The sequence below is a fragment of the Micromys minutus genome (genome assembly GCF_963924665.1).
Source record: "Micromys minutus genome assembly, chromosome: 18".
NCBI classification, from domain to species: Eukaryota; Metazoa; Chordata; class Mammalia; order Rodentia; family Muridae; genus Micromys; species Micromys minutus.
The window spans coordinates 44,709,792-44,729,652 of NC_137953.1; the positions used below are offsets into that span (position 1 = coordinate 44,709,792).

Consider the following 19,861-nt stretch of genomic DNA (forward strand, 5'->3'; position numbering starts at 1 on the left):
TGCCCTCTCCTGGTGTGTCTGAAGATAGCAAAAGTATATATATATATAAAATAAATAAATCTTTATAAAAATAAAAATAGTTTCTAAAAGTATTTTTCTATAGAAAAAAGATCATATCCTGTATTTATGGCAATAGTAAATATTTTCATGTCCAGACTTTCCCATATTCTGCCCCACTTCTCTCAAAGAGTGGGCATTTTGTGAATTTTAAGGCAATTGAACCAACAGCTTTGACCCTTTGGCATGAAATCATATTAAAGGCAAGATGGAAGAGTCAAGAAAGTCACAGGAGAAAGAGGAGGGCCTGGCAAGGAGGATGCTTCGAAGGAGGAAGAGGAGGAGGGGGAGGAGTCTTGGAAGGAGGAGGAGGAGGGGGAGGAGGAGGCTTGGAAGAAGGAGGAGGAGGGGGAGGAGGGGGAGGAGGCTTGGAAGGAGGAGGAGGAGGGGGAGGAGGAGGCTTGGAAGGAGGAGGAGGAGGGGGAGGAGTCTTGGAAGGAGGAGGAGGAGGAGGAGGAGGCTTGGAAGGAGGAGGAGGAGGGGGAGGAGGGGGAGAAGGAGCAATAGAAAGAGGAGGAGGAAGAGGAGGGGGAGAAGAAGGAAGAGGAGGAAGGGAAGGGGGAGCAATAGGAGGAGGAGGAGTAGGGAGATGAGATCTCCTGAGAGCACCTTCCTTTGACTACCTGGGAGCTTCAGCAAGGTCTTGGCTCCTTCACGCTCTATTTTCTCACTGTAAAATATGAATATAGTGAGAGTTGAACCCAATGAGTTTATCACTGAAAAACCACTCTGACTGTTGAAAATGTTTATGAGTATTGCTATTTTAATTAATTACTTTATCTTTTTAATCTTGAGTGTTACTAGTGCTCCTGGTGTCTGATAAACATTCCGCCAGGTCAAAGGACAAAACATTGTCCTTTGCTGAGTTGCATTTTCCTGGGACAGTCTGCTTCTAGCTGAACACGAGAATTTAAATGCAGAATTGCCTTATCATGGTGGGCCCAGTACGACATCCCATAGGAGTCAGGAGGAATGGGTTGGAAATCAGTGAGGAGGGTCCTCCAGGTAAATGCATCGGGTGATTCAGCTTCAGTATTCCGCATGGAAAGGGAAGTCCTCATTGTGACTTGCCCTGCAGCAACAAACATGAAGGAGAAATTGTTCCACCGAAGCAACAGGTGTGATCTAAGATGTACTCTTTGGCCGTATATTCAGCATCTTAGCGCATTCTCAGCCTCTTCTCCCCCCGTAAGACCATGAGAAAATTAGATGATGGTGCACAGACCAGAACCCTCCCCCAAAGTATGCAACAACTATTTGAACGAGGGTTTGCGAGCAGTCAGTGACGGGGTCAGTAGTAAATTGTCATCCTGAGGGACCATGAGCGGGCCGACACACAGCCGAGGTCCTCAGAACCATTCTCTCAATGATCCTCCCACTGCTGTGAAGCAGAGACACTGCTGAGATCGAAGGTTGGCTGTGAGTAGTAAATATGACACTGATATGAGCAAAGAGCTTGAAGGGACAGTGAATGCTGCCTGTGATTAGCATTGTCATCTCTTCGTAGATAAAGCCACTTGGTGACGTCACCCAAACTACCCAAGGCACCATCACTAATGAAGAAGTGGCAGTCTCAAGTACAAGTCAGCTAGTCTTATGTTGGAGTCCTTGGTCTCTGACCTCACTCACATATCCAACTCCATGTGGCAATCCTACTTGCTGCCAAACAAACATCATAAACACATCTCTAGCAGATTTCTGACTCCTCTTAGGTGAAGATGTTTCTCTAACGATAACAAAAAAAAAGGGGACAAACAAAACTATATTTTTTAAAAAAAAACTTTTTTTTTTTTTTTTTTTTGCAAACTCAAATTGCTGTTTCCCATTTATCCTGAAGCGAATCTTCCCCATCTCTGCCACTATGACACTAGTCCAGTGACTGTCATCCTCCTTGGATTATGATTCTACTTCCCTGTTGCTTTCAATGCAGAAGTCAGTGTGACACTTTAAGACATGTTATGCCACACAATACTGTCAAACATGTAGAGCATTCCTGCCCATAGCACACTGCAGTCAGTCACTGGTGGATGAGGGAGGGAGGGAGAACTTGACTCCACACAGTGGTGACAGCTCCTTCCTTTAAAATTCCCACTGTGTGTAAGATTCAGAAGCTGAGCATCAAATGACAATGTCTCTGCTCTTAGTGATTCTCCAGGACTCAAACTAATTGTTAACCTTTCATGACTGCCAGAAAATAGTATGTGAAGACAAAAACCATCCCATAATCCCACATGCCTTCCATTCCTTCCTAATAACCCTTCAACCTTAAAAAGAGGCCTGATTGGGCTGGAGAGATGGCTCCGTGGTTAATTGCACTGGCTGCTCTTTCAAAGGTCCTGAGTTCAGTTCCCAGTGATCACATGGTGGCTCACAACCATCTGTAATAGGATCTGATGCCCTCTTCTGGTGTGTCTGAGGACTGCTACAGTAGACTTATATGCATAAAATAAATAAATAATTCTTTTTAAAAAACTAGAAAAAGGCCTGATCAACCTCCTACTTAACCTGGTACCACTTACGCAAACAGGCCACAGGCCCTCCAGTTCCTGTTGAAGCTGAGAATGGCAGCCATGTCCTCCTCACTCAACTGGAAGTCAAAGACCTAGAAAGACAAGAGTTCCAAACCATCCTCAGCAAGGAGAGTGCTGGTGGGATCGGAAGTTCTGGGCGTTTCTCCCATTAGGTATACATTGCATCCAAATTATTCTGCAAATTACAGCTGGGTTGTTTAAGAGGGAATAATGTTACACAAGCAGGGGTGGTAGGTATGCAAGGTAAGTTGTGGGTACAGTGACTGAAATCCCTGAGGGGCCTGTCAGAGACACGTTCTTTCAATCCATTCCATCCCCTTCTGCACAAAGTGGGTGAGTAGACCAAGACAGCCTGCAGTTGACAAGATCATCTGTGGCCTGTGGTCTGAGTGCTAGAGGGTAGGCAGAAATCTTTTCGGTGGGATAGAGCCCACTTGCACTCTATCTGACAGTCTGTTGCCAGTGCCTGCCTCCAACCCGTGCTTGACCCACAAGTGACTGTTGCGTCTCTGTTGAGGCCAGCTGAGCCCCAGAGTTGGTAAGGTAGCTGGAAGAAGCGAAGACGCACTGGCAGTGCCGGGGTGGGATTAAGGTTTAAGAACAGGGTTTTCTCTAAGCCCACTCAACTGAGGAATATCAGATGAGCAGCCCAGGTGTTACCTGAATGTTCTCCTGTATGCGGGAGGATGTCACAGATTTGGGGATCACCGCCACGTTCCTCTCTATTTGGAACCGGATCAGAACCTGTGCACAAAGAAGGGAGATCAGGCATTCACTTACCTACATAGAACCTCTCTTAGTGAAAGGACTGATAAAATATATCTCTATTTCTCCTTGGCTTTAACTATTATAAGAGACACTTGCAAGTCCTCAACATCTGCCCCTGATCCTGGGAGCTCTGGTACAATTCCCCTAGATAGGAAGGAGGAAGGTAGCCTGTCTTTGCTTAAGATCCCAAACAGACTCGAATTTCTTAAGCCTCTCCCTCTAGCAGGTTAAAAGTAGGCAGTACAAATAAAACACAAGACTGCTACAGGATGTTTGATCACACTGTAAACCCTGAGACTGTGTTATTTACTGGAAAAACTTGTTTCTACTTGTGGTATAGCTCAACCTTGCATACACCTTTAATCTAAGAGCTTTCTGTTTATTGTAAACAAGATTTTAAAGGGTCAACCATAGGTCAAGAAGTAGAGCAAGCAACCAGTTGACAGAGAGTAAACATACGGGAAAAACCTATAGAGGGTAAGAGGAAGTCAGGAGGATGGGTAAAGAGACACACAGGAAGTAGAAGGGAGGGACATGCGGTTGGAAGGGTTTTTGAGATGGGACATCACCCGAGGAGAAAGGTCAGCTGGGTGTGTTCTCTGCATCTCTGAGCTAGCAGGCTTGACCCCAGCACCTGGCTCCCGAGTCTTCAATGGTAAAATCAAATGATTGAGATGTTGCTTAAAAACAACACATGATTACTAGAATAGATTGGTAAATAAAAAGCGAAAGGGGGGAGATATGCAATTTTACCTGTGCTGCAGTTTTCTTATGCTTTGCAGCAATCTCTTTGATTTTGGGAATCTCCAGTAATACAGGGTCCTCTGGCTTGGCACTAGAGGAAGAAAGATGGCTGGTGTGAAAATCACCATGGCTGTTACATGGTGTCCTGTGAGACCACTGCCAGAACAGTGTCGAGGCTGAGCATTGCGGCCTCCTCCATCCGTGAGACAGGCATAAAAATGGGAAGCTTTGTGTCTATCCCATGAGCCCATCTATGGGACCAGGAGCTGTAGAGGTTGGAAAGCAGGACCCGGCACTGCAGGATGGAAGCGGCAGGTTCTCTGAGCATCAGCCATGAACGCTGCTTGGTGTTTCCAAACATCATTACAGCTGCATTTCCTTTTGGGTGACCCAACATATTGCCAAAGGTAGACACGTTGTTCTCTGTGCCTTGAGAATTATGTACTAATATTAGCAGATTATGAAGGGTGATAATTAACAATTTTAAGGGTGATAAAAAAAAAAAAGTCACACTCTGAAACCTCACCTAGGCCTGTCTGGGGAGCCCAGGGGACTGTAGGCCGTGACAGTGATGCCCTTGGAGTGACAGTACTGGATCAGTTTTTCCTGGGTGAGGTAAGGGTGACACTCAACCTGCAAGAGAAAACATCTTCCTCACTAGGGAAGGAAGCTTTCCTGAGTGGCTCAGCAGGAACTCCAGTCACAACAGAGGACCAACACAAAGGCCAAACAACCCACTGACAGACCTGAGACCTGCCTCCCACCTCCCTGAGCATCCTGAACAAGAGCTCAGAGATGAGACTGCAGACAGTATTGAACCCCTGGCGTTGAAGCAGGCACAGAGCAGGACCCTGCACCAAATGGAACTGACCTGGTTGGTCACAGGCTTGTGTTTCAGTCCAGGCTTGTTCAGGAGCCTTTCGATCTGGAAGTGGTTGAAGTTGGAGACACCCAGAGCTTTCACCAGCCCCTGGTCCACCAGTTCCTCCATGGTCTGTCACAGTGAAGAATATTGTTTAGATGGCTCTAAGAGGATACGGGATGCCAGTGTGCTTAGTCCTTGGTAGGAAGAATGACTCCTGCATGGCAGGTTAATTGAAGCACTAAAGGAGAATTTTGGTCTAGCCTGTGGTAACCTCATGGCTGCTTCCAGCCCTCCCACCCTTCCCCTGCTCAAATTTAATGAGGAAGAAGAAGGCAGGTTTCATGTAGTTTCTGTTTTCAACTCACCCAAATCTGGTTATTCAGGAAATAGGCCCTGTGCCATGAATCACTCCTCTTGGCTCTGTTTGGGGGTTTTATTTCATGCTATTGCAGATTAAACCTAGAGTTCCTCATGATCTAGATTAGTGATTCATAGCAGAACTATTACCCAGACTTTCTAAACTTCATTGGTCGATTTTGAGATGGTCTCTTTAAGTCAAACAGATTGGTTTTGACGTTACTCTGCAGCCCAGGTGAACTTTGAGTTATGACCTTCCTTTATGAGAGTTTTGATTACTTAAAAAACAGTTATGTTGTGTGGATATATTTTTGTTTTAATCCCAGGTATGGGATAAGAGGCTGTTTCACAGCAGGTGATTATGACTTACCTCATGCACTAGTATGGGGTGTGATTTTTGTCACCTACAGATAATTTAATTTGGGGGACTCTAGAGTGGGTATAAATGATAGGGTCCCCAGAGGGTCTGTGGAGGTGGCTGCTGCTCCGCCCACCTCCTACTGCTCCTGGTTTCTATTGTTGCAGTTTGTCAAGTGGTCATGAGCAAGGAGACAAAAAAAAAAAGTTGGAGATATCCTAACCTGATGAAGATTGGACTTGCACCAAGGAACCTAGTGCCTCTAACTAATCAGCAGGCAGTAGGCGAAAGAAACAACTTATACCCCTTTTCCCCCTCTCCTACCTAGTGTTGAGGGCTTGGAAGGGATCAGGGTGAAATAAGGGTTATAAAGACCAAATAAAATAGACTATACACATACATACACAACCTCCTGCCTCTGCCCCCAACATAACTGTGATTATCAGCCTACATACCCAGGCCTATCTGCCTACCTGAGTCGTAATTCCTCTCTTCCTTACAAACACAGTTAGGAGTGTGTAGATTTTCCTGAAGCTGTTTGTATTTTAATGTTAATTCAACTTCCCCAAGAAGGGCAGCCTTGTCTGGTGACTCCAACTGAACCTTCCCATTATAATTAGTAAAATAAAGGAAAGCCAGTGATTGGGCAGGGCAAGGGAAGTAGAGAGGGCTGAGAGGTCAGAAGAGGTCGGAGGACAGGGTTAAAGGTTATGGCAACATGGAGCTTCCCAAGGACCAGCTGGACCCAGGTGGGATTTATTGGTGTTTAAAAGCTATGAACATTAAGGATTTTACAGGTCTAATATCTCATATAGAAGGGCAGTTTGTATCTTTGTCTATTTGATGCAATCTTGTTGCGTAGAGGATTTGTGGATTGATAGTTGAATATATAAACCTGTGTGAAAAGCTATCGGGCTGTAGAGTTGTGTTTGTGGGAGTTTGGGGTAGAGAAACACCCTGGGACAGAGGCAGAGAGTAAGTGGTTGAAAACCGCCAGGGAAGGGAGTTGCATGGACAAGTTGGGCCATGGTGACGGCTCAGACTGGGCGCCAGAGGAACATTCAGCTCCAAACTAAAACTGGGACTGAGAAGTGAGACCTCAGAGCCAGTAAAGAGATAAACCGATTTTTACTTTTTAATATTTACTGCAACAGGTACACTTTGAGGAAGACCTTGAAGATATATGGACCCTGGTAGAAACACCTTGCCTAGAGCTGCAGTTGAGCTGAAATCTATCCTATTAACTACACAGAATTAGCCAAATTGGAATCAACCCAATGATTTGTTTGGCTTTTTTTTTTTCCTATTCACAGCAATTTTGTTCTAACCTTTCCCAAACATAATTATCCAATCCTATTGATCCTATTGTGGCAGCCAAAAATTGAAAATGAATTACAATTCATTCATTGTCCATTTCTGTCCGGTAGTTGCTAGAATATAAATATATACATTGTCCTCCCTGCTTGAGATTCTTGCAGTCCAGTTCAGGTGCTAAGATGTCTGTTGATGAACTGTCAGCCTAGGTGCCAGGCTACCTCAGCTTATGACAGCTTGAATAGCATATGCACCAGGAAGGATATGAAGGAATTGTCTGAGCCCTGGATAGACACTAGAGGGAGAGTTTAAGTTGGGCCTGGAAAAATAACATGAAGAAAGGTGGCAAAATTGTGAACAGATTGGGAAAAAAGAGGAGCAAGAGCTCAGAGACAGGGACAAGCAGGGTGTGCTTAGCTGGCACTGTGTAGTGTTTCCCAATCTTAGATGCATCTTGCACCCTCTGAAGGTTCTAAAATAAATGGGTATCCCAACTCCAGTCCTAGGGCATCCTACTGATTTCCATTGGGATGCAGCATGCACATTAGAATGTTCAAATGCCCCCTGGGGATTTTAGTACTAAGTTGTGAAGCACCAGGATGAGTGAGGAAGGATTTACTAGGCAAGACAGCACTGATGAGATCAAAGGGTCCCAGCATCTTCTCAGTTATATCATCTGTCTGTCTGTCTGTCTGTCTTTCTATCCATCCATCCATCCATCATCCATCCATCCATCATCCATCCATCCATCCATCCATCCATCCATCCATCCATCCATCCATCACTGTGTAGTTGTAGTTCCAGCTAGCCTGGAACTTGCTCTGTAGACCAGGCTGACATGGAACTCACAGAAGTCTGCCTGTCTCTAACTTCTCGGTGCTGGAATTCAAGGCACGCACCACCATGCCCAGCTCAGCACCGTATTTTTTTATTCCTTTAAAGTGTTCTGTGGGCATGGTTCTATGGACATCAGTGCTTGAGGCCAAGACTGATGACTGAAGTGAATTTCTCGAAAACCCACATAGTTGAAGCGAGAACTTACTCCCACGAGTGTTCTCTGACCTCCACAAGTGCCATTCTCCCCCGAACGGATAAAAGGGTATTAGTAAAATGAGACACAGTGCACTTGGGTGGAGTTGCAAGGGGACCTGCCAGATTTTTTTTTTTCTGAGCACACTTACCTCCCAAGCATCCAAGAATGTATATTTACTGATGAGAGCATTGCCTTTATCATCTGTGGGTAAAAAGACATTTCCAGACTGTAAATGCAAAACAGAAAGCTCATTACGATCTAACCTGGATACCCGGTTATCTGGAGCAAGGTCTGAGGGTAACGGCATAACCTGCATCGCCACTGGTCACGCTCTGGGGAACACACTTTAGAGAGCAAACTTCATGTATGTGTCAGTCCACTGTGGGCTCAAACCCCTGTGTGTCTGACACTGATGGGCACCGTGTCACCCTCTGTCCTTAATATGTTGTAAAAAGCCACTGTTGTTACCATGAAAATTGACCCAACACACCCAAATCCATGCAAACTTGGGGGACATTTTGGTCTCAAGGTTATTAGACAAAGATTCTGTCAAAAGGGCGTGGCTAGCAGAAGACCCTACCCAGCTTCTAGCCTGAGGTTTGGCGTATGCTATTGTCACTAAAACTAGTCACTCGGGCAGCAGAGAATTCACATCCCTTCAATTCCTTCTCTTTTCGTTTTTGAATTTGAATGGTGTTTTGCCCGTGTGTACCACATGCCAGTCCAGTGCCTGTGGAGCCAAAAAGAGGATGTTGGATCCTTTGGAACTGGATTTACAGATGGTTATGAACCACCATGTAGGTACTAGGAGTCAAACTGAATCCTCTAGAAGAGCAGTCGGTGTTGTCAACTGCACAGTCATCTCTCCAGACCCTGACTATCCCCTTTCAACTCTGAGGAGCAGGGCCCCAGGCACTGAGTTCTTCAGACTGTAATGAGTGTCTGCCAGCATTTGAGGGGTTGCTCCTGGATGCTTTTTACCAGTGTTTAGAGATGCTATAACTGACAGGAGAGAGCTGATCCTTGAAGTGTGTCCTACAAGACTGTCCCAAGAGATCCCTACGCCCTCTGCCCAGGGAAGGAATAAGAAGCTGACAGGCCAGTCTGCAATTTGTCTGAGCCGGACAAAATCAGTTTCTCTCAAACCGACAGTAAGAAAACATAAGGGTGTGGTGCTCCACACATATGGACATAGATGACTTCACAGGCCACTGGCTTTCTGTTGTGCACAAATCTCTGGCTGTTGCCCATCCCCTGCCCCAGCTGTGCCCACACAGCCCATTCCCCACCCAGGCTCCAGCACAGCTGCTGCTTTCCCTGGCATCTGCCTGGCAGTTACAGACAGCAGTGCAAAGAACAGCTCAAACCTGAAATCCTTGTGGCCAGTGAACTAGGTACAGGTCTAAATAGTCCAGCTTCAGATCCGAGAGGGTTTTCTGGAAGGCTTTCTTCACCAGGCTTTTCTCAAAGAAGGTCGGCCACAGCTGCAGGGTGTGACAAGAGTGAATTAGAGCTAGGGAGAGAAAGGCCACCCCACACTCTCCCCTGGCTTTGAGATTTGCAGCTGCTCTAACCCCAGGACAAACCATTCACATGTAATAAAGTTAGTTAAGAAAGTCAGCACAGTAGGCCACAAGCACTCAACAAGTCAAAGTCTTGGTTGTGCTTCAGAGTTTTGGTGTTAGAACACTTGATAACTGATTAACAGCTGATACTCCTGTGTTCTCTTCCTTGGCTGTCAGCTCGAAGCAGACAGGAAGGAAGTGGGTCTGACCCTCAAAGTTCAAGTATTCTGATGCCTCTGGGAGCAGTTAGCCCTTTCAGTACCCTCTGATCCTCAAGCCTGGCCACTGTGCCCACTATCGGCCTCACCAGTTACAGTGTTCTGGAGCAAGAGTGTTTTAGCATGCTGTGTCCATTGCGTTACCAGAGCTCCTCAAGTACCTCACACTCAATGCCTCTGGTTTTCAATAACACTTTATAATCCACACACTTTACTGAACTGAAACGAGAGAAGGCACCTACATGATAATAAATAATGTTCCAACCATTTCCAAAACACACATGTCTGAGAACGTCAGGACCAGAGCCACTGAGACCAGTGTTAAGCAATAGGGTTCAGTGGCCATTCTAACTATACCCATTACTGTCACCTGGAGGGTAGATTCTGACACAAAAGCAGGGAATGAAGGTTCAATGGAGCCGTCTCTACTGTAAGAGAACCAATAAGACAGGGGGATCACCAGCACCTTCTTACTAGTACTAGTACTAACTTGGTGTGGATATCCATGCGGAGATGAAATGATGGAGAGGGGCTGAGAGAATACACCCACTGTACCTTGCTGACGATGAAGAGGTCCTCCCGCCTCACAGCCTTCTCTTTGATCTTCTCTTGGATGGCGTCCCCCACCTCATTTTCGTTCTGATACACATAGGCACAGTCAATATGGCGGTACCCAGCATCAATGGCCGCCTTCACAGCTTCCTTGACTTTATCTGGGGGAGACTGAAAGACGATAGAAAAGACCATTGGAAGCCATTCTTCCAAGTCCTCCTCCAACTGGCTCCACGTAGACCAGATTCTCTAACACACGGCCTTGCTGGGATCTATTTCAAGTGGACACTGGGGTTGGAGAAAAACATACTTTGGAAAACTTTTAAAAAGAAAAGAGTAAATTATTTTATTTTATTAATTTTTATGGTTGGCATGTAATATAACTAGATTCATTTATGGACTATGGCTTGCTGCCAAATCTAGGGCCTGAGTTCAAGTCCCAGAATGCCACGTGGTAGAAGGAGAGAACTGACTCTTGTAAATTATCCTTTCAAAGGCCACATGCACACCATGGCATAAAGGTACTTGAGCACTTTTAGGAACATGTTTGCATGCACAGAAATGTACTAATCAATAAATAAAATGTTTTTTTTTTAAAGTTAAGGCAGGGAGGGTGGTAATAAATACAGAGGGACCCTGCCTTGAAAACAAAACCTCAAAATTCACTGATACTCAAGAATAAAGGTGCAAACCTGGTTCACAGCACAAGGGAGGTAACGGCAGGGGGTCTGAGCGTTTGGGCCAGCCCGGAACCTCAACTTCTCCGTGAGATGGCCCATGCTTGCAATTCCAAGCATTTGGGAGGTAGAGGTATGAGTCAAGACCAGTTTCAGCTGCCTACTAAGTAAGCTGTCTGCCAGAGTTACATATGCCAAACTCAGAAAACAATAAATAAACAATCCATCTCTCACAAAGTCTAGAGATCCTTTATGTAGTTGACAAACATCAAGAAGTCCCTAAGGGGCTGGAGAGATGACTCGGTGGTTAAGAGCACTGACTACTCTTCCAGAGATCCTAAGTTCAAATCCCAGCAACCACATGGTGGCTCACAACCATCTGTAATAAGATCTGAGGCCCTCTTCTGGTGTGTCTGAAGACAGGTACAGTGTGTTTATATATAATAAATTAATAAATAAATCTTAAAAAAAGAAGAAGTTCCTAAAACAGAGGTCAACAGCTGTACCATCACTAAAACAAGGAATTGCTGGCAGCCACTCAAAAGCCCCGCCCTCCTGTGGGAGCCCTGAGGAGCTCTTTGATTTTTCTTGCCGCATCAACTCCTCATCCTGAAACCAACTCCTTTACAGTCTTTGCTGCAGAAATTCTGAACGTTCCTCTCTGTGAAGTTTTCCACGTGAGCAGATTTCCTGGAGACCCGCAAGTGGTTTGTTGTTGTTTTGACGGGTGTGAAATTTCTGCTTTGGTGCAAAACTGCTTCACTGAGCATTCGGATGAGCCCAGGAGCAACCTGCTAGGACAGATGAACACAGCCAGGGTGGGATCCGAGCTGACTCCCGCCCAGTCTCTGTCACCCCGGTCCTGCACTGGCTTTAATATGTGGCAGTGAGTGGGGGTCCTTGTAAAGTGAAGGTGCTAGTTTGGTAGCCTGGGCTGGGGTCTGAGACTGAGTGAGCTTTTCTCACTACTCTGCAATAGGTAAAGGAGAGAATGGAGCAAGTGCGCAACGGTGGGCAGCAAGGGGGCGGAGTCACTTGGAGCTCAGAGTTCTGGTTGTAAATAATTAAAACAGAAATAAATACACAGCCCAAACCTGTAAATTGTGAAGTTATTCTGGGGGAAAGCTTGCACCTGGAGATGACGTTGTTGTTGTTGTTTGTAAAATCCAGGAATAGTTGGGAACCTGACACTTGTTAGGGAAGTTATAGGCCAGCTTTGAGGCCAGAAGCAACTCAGAAGCGGACAGCAATTTGGGCTTTGGCTGTAGAGCTCCAATCTTCCCCTAGTCTCCACCTCCAACCCACCCCTACCCGGCAGATACTGTGCAAAGAGGAGGAAATGCCAAGACCTGTTCCCACGCGAAAGAAGCAGCAGTCCCAAGACCGCGCACTCACCCTCCAGGTGCCCAGACCCACAATGGGCATCTTGGCTTTGGTACTGAGCTTCAGGAAGGCGGCCATGGTTGCTACAGAAACGGTTCTAAGGGAGCAGACCGGCGCCTCTGGCCTACATTAGGAGTCTGGCAACTGCTTTCGCGTCCTTGAGGAGACAGGCTCTTCTTCCTATTGGCCAGCAGCCACGGCCTAGGGGCGGGCACTGGCACAGGAAGTGCCTTTCAGTTTTTCTTTAGGCTGATTTGCGTAGACGCTGCAGAATGCTGAGTTCCCTGCAGCCGAAAGCTAGGCAAGGCTCCTGCAGCAGTGTCCACGCCCACGCGGGTGTGCGGACAAAAATAACGGGACCTGAAAGATGAATGTGTGCGTTTATTTAAGAAGGTCATTGCTATAAGAGTGGACATACTCTAGTGAACCCTGTGCCTGTCCAACAAGTTTTCAGTAGGGAAAACAATTCAAGGCAAACAGGGAGGCTTATAGCAATCATTTTGATATCGATTAGTACTGATAGCCCACTGCTGTCAGACCAGCCACATCAATTATTTTTGAAACCACCACTTCATTAGCCACAATATTAGTAATAAGAGATACAGGTATAAAATCAGACAATTGATGTCGTTGCGAAAATTTATTTCAATTTTTATTATTTTAGTTATTTATATTCCAGTCGTTGTCCCTTTAAGTCCCCCCAAACACACACATAGTTCCTCATCCCATTCCTCCTCCCTCTTGTTTCTGAGAGGGTACTTCCCTGCCCCCAGGCCTCCCCTTTTCTTGGGGCCTCAAGTCTCTCAAGGATTAGGTGACCAGGCAGACCTGTGCTGTATATGAGCCAGGGGCCTCGGACTGGCCCATGTTTGATCCTGGTTGTTGGCTCTGTCTCTGGGAACCCCCTGGGGACTGGGTTAGTTGAGTTTGATAGTCTTCCTATGGAGTTTCTCTCCCCTTCAGCTTCTTCAATCCTTCCCCTAATTCAACCATAGGGGTCCCTGACTTCAGTCCAATGTTAGGGTGTAAGTATCTGCCTCTGTCTCAGTTGCTGGTAGGATTCTCAGAGGACAGCCATGTCAGGTTCCTGCTTGTAGGCACATCATAGCGTCAGAAATAGTGCCAGGCCTTCCCCATGAGATGGATCCCAAGTTGGGCGGGTCATTAGACCATCTTTCCTTCTCTTTTTAATGTATGCTTACATTTGAAAAGCAGTCATGTGAGGCTGGACCAAAGAAGAAAGAATCATAATCTCAACTTTGTTAACACAAAAGCAAACACAGAGTAGCACGTAGGTTATCGTGGCCTCTGAGTCAGGCGTGGCTCTGGGGGGGGGGTGTAATTTCATTTGTGTTCACACAATTGCTATAAGATATAAGATCATGAGGGTGAATTGTCGAGTAAACATTACCTATTAGTCGTTTGAACATAATCTGCTAAAATTCTCCTTCTCTTCCTTCCTACTCCCCTTTCTCCTCTGCTCCCCCTCCCCCTACTTCTTTCCTTTCCCTCCTTCCCTCTCTACCCTGGTCCCCTCCCCCCTTCCCTCCTTTTCTTTCAATAAGAAAAAAGGTTTTTCAGTCTTCATTGCTCTTCTTTCAAATTTGCTGACTTGGCCATACCACCACCTGCTCCTCTTCACCCCTCACCCCTGCCCCTGGATTCCTTCCAAACTTCATCAGGGCATTCTATTAAATCTGGCTTGGCTTCAGAGAGCAAGTTACTGCATCATAACACTGGATGACAAGCAGACCCCAGAGACAGGAACCACTTTATTGTCCCCTGCCCCTCTGCCCTTCTCTCTAGCTTCTCACCTCTCAGCAGATCACAACAACAGCCCTTGCTCTCACTACAACAGCTCAGTTCTGTTTAATCTAGGGAGTTTAGCTTTCCAGTGTCTGTCATGTGCCAGACACTGCACTCTACGCTGGGATGCAGCCCTCGCCTTCCGGAAGTTCATGTTGGAGCCAGACTGGGGAGCAGGAGAAAGTTCTAGAAACAGAGGATTGAGGAGGTATGCGTAGAACTTCTGGTGTGTGTGTGTGTGTGTGTGTGTGTGTGTGTGTGTGTGTGTGTGTGGTGTGACTATAGATCTATAATAAGAAGTGTTGGAATCCAGGAGTCACCCCACAATCCACATGAGCACTGATCTCAGTCAGACAGGGATGGTTTGTTGAACGTACACACGAAGACTGATCTATCAGGGTTATAGTTCAGAATTGGGGTGCTGAGCTATGACACCTCCAAAATCTTCCTCTGTCAGCTTATAAAGACACAAAAAGCACAATGAGTTCATTCGCAGGTACAGGAAGGGCTGCCCAGTGGTCGGCTCCAACTCAAGCCATTTTAGATGTAACAGTTCTTACTGACCTTTAATTTGATGTGTCCTATGTAACACTTTGTGGAATTTCTTAAGAATAACAAACATTAAAACATATAGAGCATCACAGAATATGTGATCAGCATGACCCTGCTCCGAGTCAATTTATTTTTCTGTGCTAATGACTGGCAGGCACATTACAGCAAAATATGAAATAGTTGGCAGGCATGGATCAAAATGGCTGCAGCTCTGCTGGGGGGAGGTGGGCAGGCCTCAACACAAAGGCTCTTCAAAGGTGAACAGAAGAGTCAGTACTTTTAAGACAGGATGCTCGCACAAGAGTAGGCTAGACCAAGTAACCTGAAAGGCACCCTCATGGACGACGCATTGTCTTATTTATATATTCACATTCTCAGAGTAATAATAATCTTTGTGGAAAGTTACAGTGAACAGCTAAAATGTCTGCTTTTGGAAGAATTTTTTTAAAAAACTACAAGATTCAGCCGATATTTTAGAAGTTAATTCTCACATTAACACGAGTCTCCATTAAATTTTGTTTCTGTTGTGGAAGTGGGCAAGAGGGAAATGCAGACAACTGTTAGTTGGTCTTCCTTCTTCACCATATTTTGTACTTTTCCTTGCTCTTATTTACTAATTTTTAATTAAAAGGCTCATTATATATTCTAGTCTAGCCTAGAGCTCGCTGTGTAAAGTTCATGCCTCAAACTCAAGATCCTCCTGCCTTGGTCTCCTGAATGCTTGGATTACAAGTGTGGACACCAAACCTAAAACTATTGCAATTTTCAAAGCTAAACTTTATAGTCTCTGAACCAGAGCTACACAGACATGTCCCAGAAACAGACACTTGATGATATCTCTGTCTCTGACCTCACTCCACATAACCCATAGACTTGAAAAGATCTGGAAGAGAAGCCCTGACATTTCCCATGCTGCCACCAACAACCAGGACAGGCTTAGAGCAAAGGAACAGTCTCCGTTCAGATGCCTCTTGGGAGAAAGGACACTGGATCAGGAAACTTCTCTCTCCCATCTCTCTTGAGACAGTGTCTCACTATATACCTCTAGATGGTCTGGAATTCATTATGTAGACCATGCAGGCCTTGAACTTACCTCAAGAGCTGGAATTAAAGAGGATCACCACCATACATGGATAGAACTTTCCCCCTTGATTCAGAAGTGAGCTGTATAATATTCAAGATGATAAACTTATTAACTTTGATCAGGAAGTGACTTATAAGCCTATTTTTCCCCATCAAATCCAGGGAATACCTATGAGGGAACACTGGGTGGCCTGAATTCATAAGGGTGTAAGAATGACCTTTGGTCTAATGGTCACTGCTTACCAACCTTGCCTGATGGCTCCAGCCTGTAATGCCAGCTACTGATAGGAGACTTAAAATTGTCTTAGTCACTACCCTATTGCTGTGAAGAGACACCATGACAAAGGCAACTCTTTTAAAAGAAATCATTTAATCTGTGGCTTGCTCAACATTTTGAAGGGTTAGTCATGCTCATCATGGAGGACACTGGACAGGCATGGCGCTGGGGCAGAAGCTGAGAGCTTTATATACTAGTCCATAGGTAACAAGATGAAAGAGACTATATCTGGCAGGGGTGTTTGATGCTCCCAGTGATAAACTTCTTCCAACAAGACCATACTTCCTAATCTGTCTATTTCTTCTCAAACTCCCTGATGACTAAGCATCCAAACATACGTGGCTATGGAAACCATCCTCATTCAAAGCACCACAGAAACTGAAAGTCATCCTTGGCTACATAAGAATTTTCTAGGTCAGCCCAATCTAAGCTAAAAGTCTGCCTTTTAAAAAGAAAAAGAAGATAGAAGGGAAGAGAGGAGGGAAAGGAGATAGGGAGGAAAGAAGAAAAGGGGAAGGAAGGAAAAAGAATTTTAAAAAGGAAAAGAGGGACTAGACAGATGGCTCATTCAATAGTGTGTTTGTTCCACAAGCATGGGGACCTGACTTTCTGATCCCAAGCATCCATGTAAGTAGTAAGGACCAACAGTATGTCTGTAATGCAAAGACAGGCAGATCTCTGGAGCTCACTAGACAGCCACTGTAGCTTGAAATACCCCCAGTCTCAAGTCTCGGGATGATGTGAACTCCCAAGAACTCACGAGAGACTGTCCTTGCTGCAATTACATGAGGTTTATTAACAGAAAAAAGTGCACTGGAGCCGAGACTCATATCCCATGCAGGGGTAGAGGAGTTCAACCCCGAGTATCTGGGAGAAAGGAGTATTTAAAGGGAAAAAAATCACAACCTAAAGGGGGTAGGGAGGGCGTCATTGGAAAATGCCAAAAATAACAGCGAAGAATCATAAGGGAAACACCTGGTTTCTCAAGATTGTTTAGAAGTGCTGAACCGGCTATAACTTTTATGGTCAGCCAGTTTCTGGAACAAAGTCACCCTAACCCTGAGGTTATAAATTCTTTATGGTCATCCAGTTCCTGGAATAGAAGAATAGCATTGCTGAACTGGCTAACCTACATTTTTGGCTCTACTCTACTGCTAGGGGTCTTCAATTTTACCTGTTAGGGGGTCAGGATTTATCCTGGTTTTTCAAGCTGAATCATTGAACTTCAGGATCAATGAGAGACTCTGTCTCAGAAAATAAGGCAGAGTAAAGATTTCTACAGTAGACTTCTGGCCTCCACATTTAGCCTTGCACATGGATAAATACACACATATGAACACCTATAAGTGAAAGAATAAAAAAATACAACCTAACCCTCTTATGACCTCAAAGAGTTAGAAGTTTAAAAATACTATCTCACTCTAAAGGAGCCCTAACTTACTCTCCTAAGAAGCCATAAATAGGATATGTTCCCTATCTTATTCCTTTCTGCTCTCTCACGCTGCCGAGGAAGCATCACTGAAGGCTCTCATTGCCCTGCCGTCATATCTAAGTCAGAGTCTCCCAAGGAGCCAGAACAGCTGCGGAAGCTCTTCATCGGAGGGCTGAGCTTCAAAACAACCGACGAGAGTCTGAGGAGCCATTTTGAGCAATGGGAACACTCACAGATTGTGTGGGAATGAGAGATCCAAACACCAAGAGATCCAGGGGTTTTGGGTTTGTCACATACGCCACTATGGAGGAAGCAGATGCTACCATGAATGCAAGACCACACACGGTGGACAGAAGAGTTGTGGAACCTAAGAGAGCTGTGTCAAGAGAAGACTCTCAGAGACCAGGTGCCCACGTAACTGTGACAAAGATCTTTGTTGGCGGTATTAACGAAGACACGGAAGAACATCACCTATGAGACTATTTTGAGCAGTATGGGAAAATTGAAGTGATAGAAATCATGACTGACAGAGGCAGTGGGAAAAAGTGGGGCTTTGCTTTTGTCACCTTTGATGACCATGACTCTGTAGACAAGATGTTGATTCAGAAATACCATCCTGTGAATGGCTACAACTGTGAAGTAAGAAAGGCTCTGTTGAAGCAAGAGATGGCTCATGCTTCATCCAGCCAGAGAGGTCGAAGTGGTACTGGAAACTTTGGTGGTGGTCGTGGAGGTGGTTTTGGTGGAAATGACAGTTTTGGTCCAGGAGGGAACTTCAGTGGGCGTGGTGGCTTTGGTGGCAGCCGTGGTGGTGGTGGATCCGGTGGCAGGGGGATGGCTGTAATGGATTTGGCAGTGACAGTGGTTATGAAGGAGGCGGTCCTGGTTACTCTGGAGGAAGCAGAGGCTATGGAAGTGGTGGCCAGGACCATGGAAACCAGGGCAGTGGCTCTGGCGGGAGTGGCAGCTATGACAGCTGTAACAACGGAGGAGGTGGAGGAAGCTTTGGTGGTGGTAGTAGAAGCAACTCTGGAGGTGGTGGAAGCTACAATGATTTTGGCAATTACAGCAACCAGTCTTCAAATTTTGGGCCAATGAAGGGAGGAAACTTTGGAGGCAGGAGCTCTGACCCTTATGGTGGTGGGGGCCAGTACTTTGCTAAACCACGAAACCAAGGTGGCTATGGTGGTTCCAGCAGCCGTGGTAGCTATGGCAGTGGAAGGAGGTTCTAATCACAGCCAGGGAACAAAGCTCAGCAGGAAAGGAGAGCCAGAGAAGTGACAGGGAAGCTACAGGTTACAGAAGATTTGTGAACTCAGCCAAGCATAGTGGTGGCAGGGCCTAGCTGCTACAGAGAAGACACGTTTTAGACAATACTCATGTGTGTGGGCAAAAACTCCAGGGCTGTTATACAATTTGTGACTAATTGTATAACAGGTTCTGTGGAAAGTGTAAAGCATTCCAACAAAAGGTTTTACTGTAGACTTTTTTTTTTTTTTTTTACCCATGCTGTTGATTGTTAAATATAATAGTCTGATCATGATGCTGAATAAATGTGTCTTTTTTTTAATGTGCTGTGTAAAGTTAGTCTACTCTGAAGCCATCTTGGTAAACTTCCCCAACAGTATGAAGTTATAATTCCTTCAGGGTAATGCCAAGTTCAATTTGGAATGTATTTATGGTTGCTTGGGTAGAGAAGAAATTGCCTTCAAAAGCCTTGGTGTTGTTAAACTGCCAGTTACTGTTGTAACTTAATGAGTTTCACCATTGAAAGGGTTATCCAAGCAAGGTCACAATTTGGTTATAAAATGGTTGTTGGCACACCCTATGCAATATCAAAAACGAATAACGGTATCAGATAAAAAACAGATGGGAATGAAGTTTGTGTATCATCCATTATCACGTGTACTCAATAAACGATTTAATTCTCCTGGGGGGAAAAAAAAGAAGAAGAAGAAGCCCTAAATACCTCAAATTCCATACCCTGCTCTCTGCCAGTAAATAGGTAAAAGGTGTTCCAGAACTTGCTTTCTGTATGAAACTGGGTAAAAGGTCGTAGGACAGGCCCTTGGATACATGCTCCTGGCCTAGTAAGTTAACAGGAAATGAGCTGACTGACCACTTATCTGGCTTTTGTAAACTGCTTGCACTATAAAAGGGAAAGATTACACACTGTAACCCCCTGGCCCAGGTTACCTATCTTAACTGCAATTTGTCACTCCCACCCAGGAGCCCATGCAAATGCAGACCTCTGAGACTATAAGAAACTTATTGGTCCACAGAGCGTGA

At 45.3% G+C, this 19,861-nt stretch overlaps 1 protein-coding gene and 1 pseudogene across 2 annotated transcripts; one reads left to right on the forward strand and one right to left on the reverse strand.

The window, feature by feature from the left end:
- Positions 1–819: 819 nt before the first annotated feature.
- Positions 820–12,571, reverse strand: LOC308432714 (aldo-keto reductase family 1 member B7-like). The gene is made up of 10 exons (XM_080932492.1): positions 12,435–12,571; positions 10,366–10,533; positions 9,395–9,511; positions 8,176–8,253; positions 4,972–5,094; positions 4,627–4,733; positions 4,110–4,191; positions 3,249–3,332; positions 2,577–2,659; positions 820–1,129 (listed from the first exon to the last, which is right to left on the reverse strand). The coding sequence occupies exons 1-10, from the start codon at positions 12,498–12,500 to the stop codon at positions 1,087–1,089; spliced, it is 951 nt and encodes a 316-aa protein (XP_080788618.1). The 5' UTR covers positions 12,501–12,571; the 3' UTR covers positions 820–1,086.
- A 5,035-nt stretch (positions 12,572–17,606) lies between these two features.
- LOC308432650 (heterogeneous nuclear ribonucleoprotein A1-like) lies at positions 17,607–18,804 on the forward strand (annotated as a pseudogene). Its single transcript has one exon. The product of its transcript is annotated as a heterogeneous nuclear ribonucleoprotein A1-like (transcript).
- Positions 18,805–19,861: the final 1,057 nt, after the last annotated feature.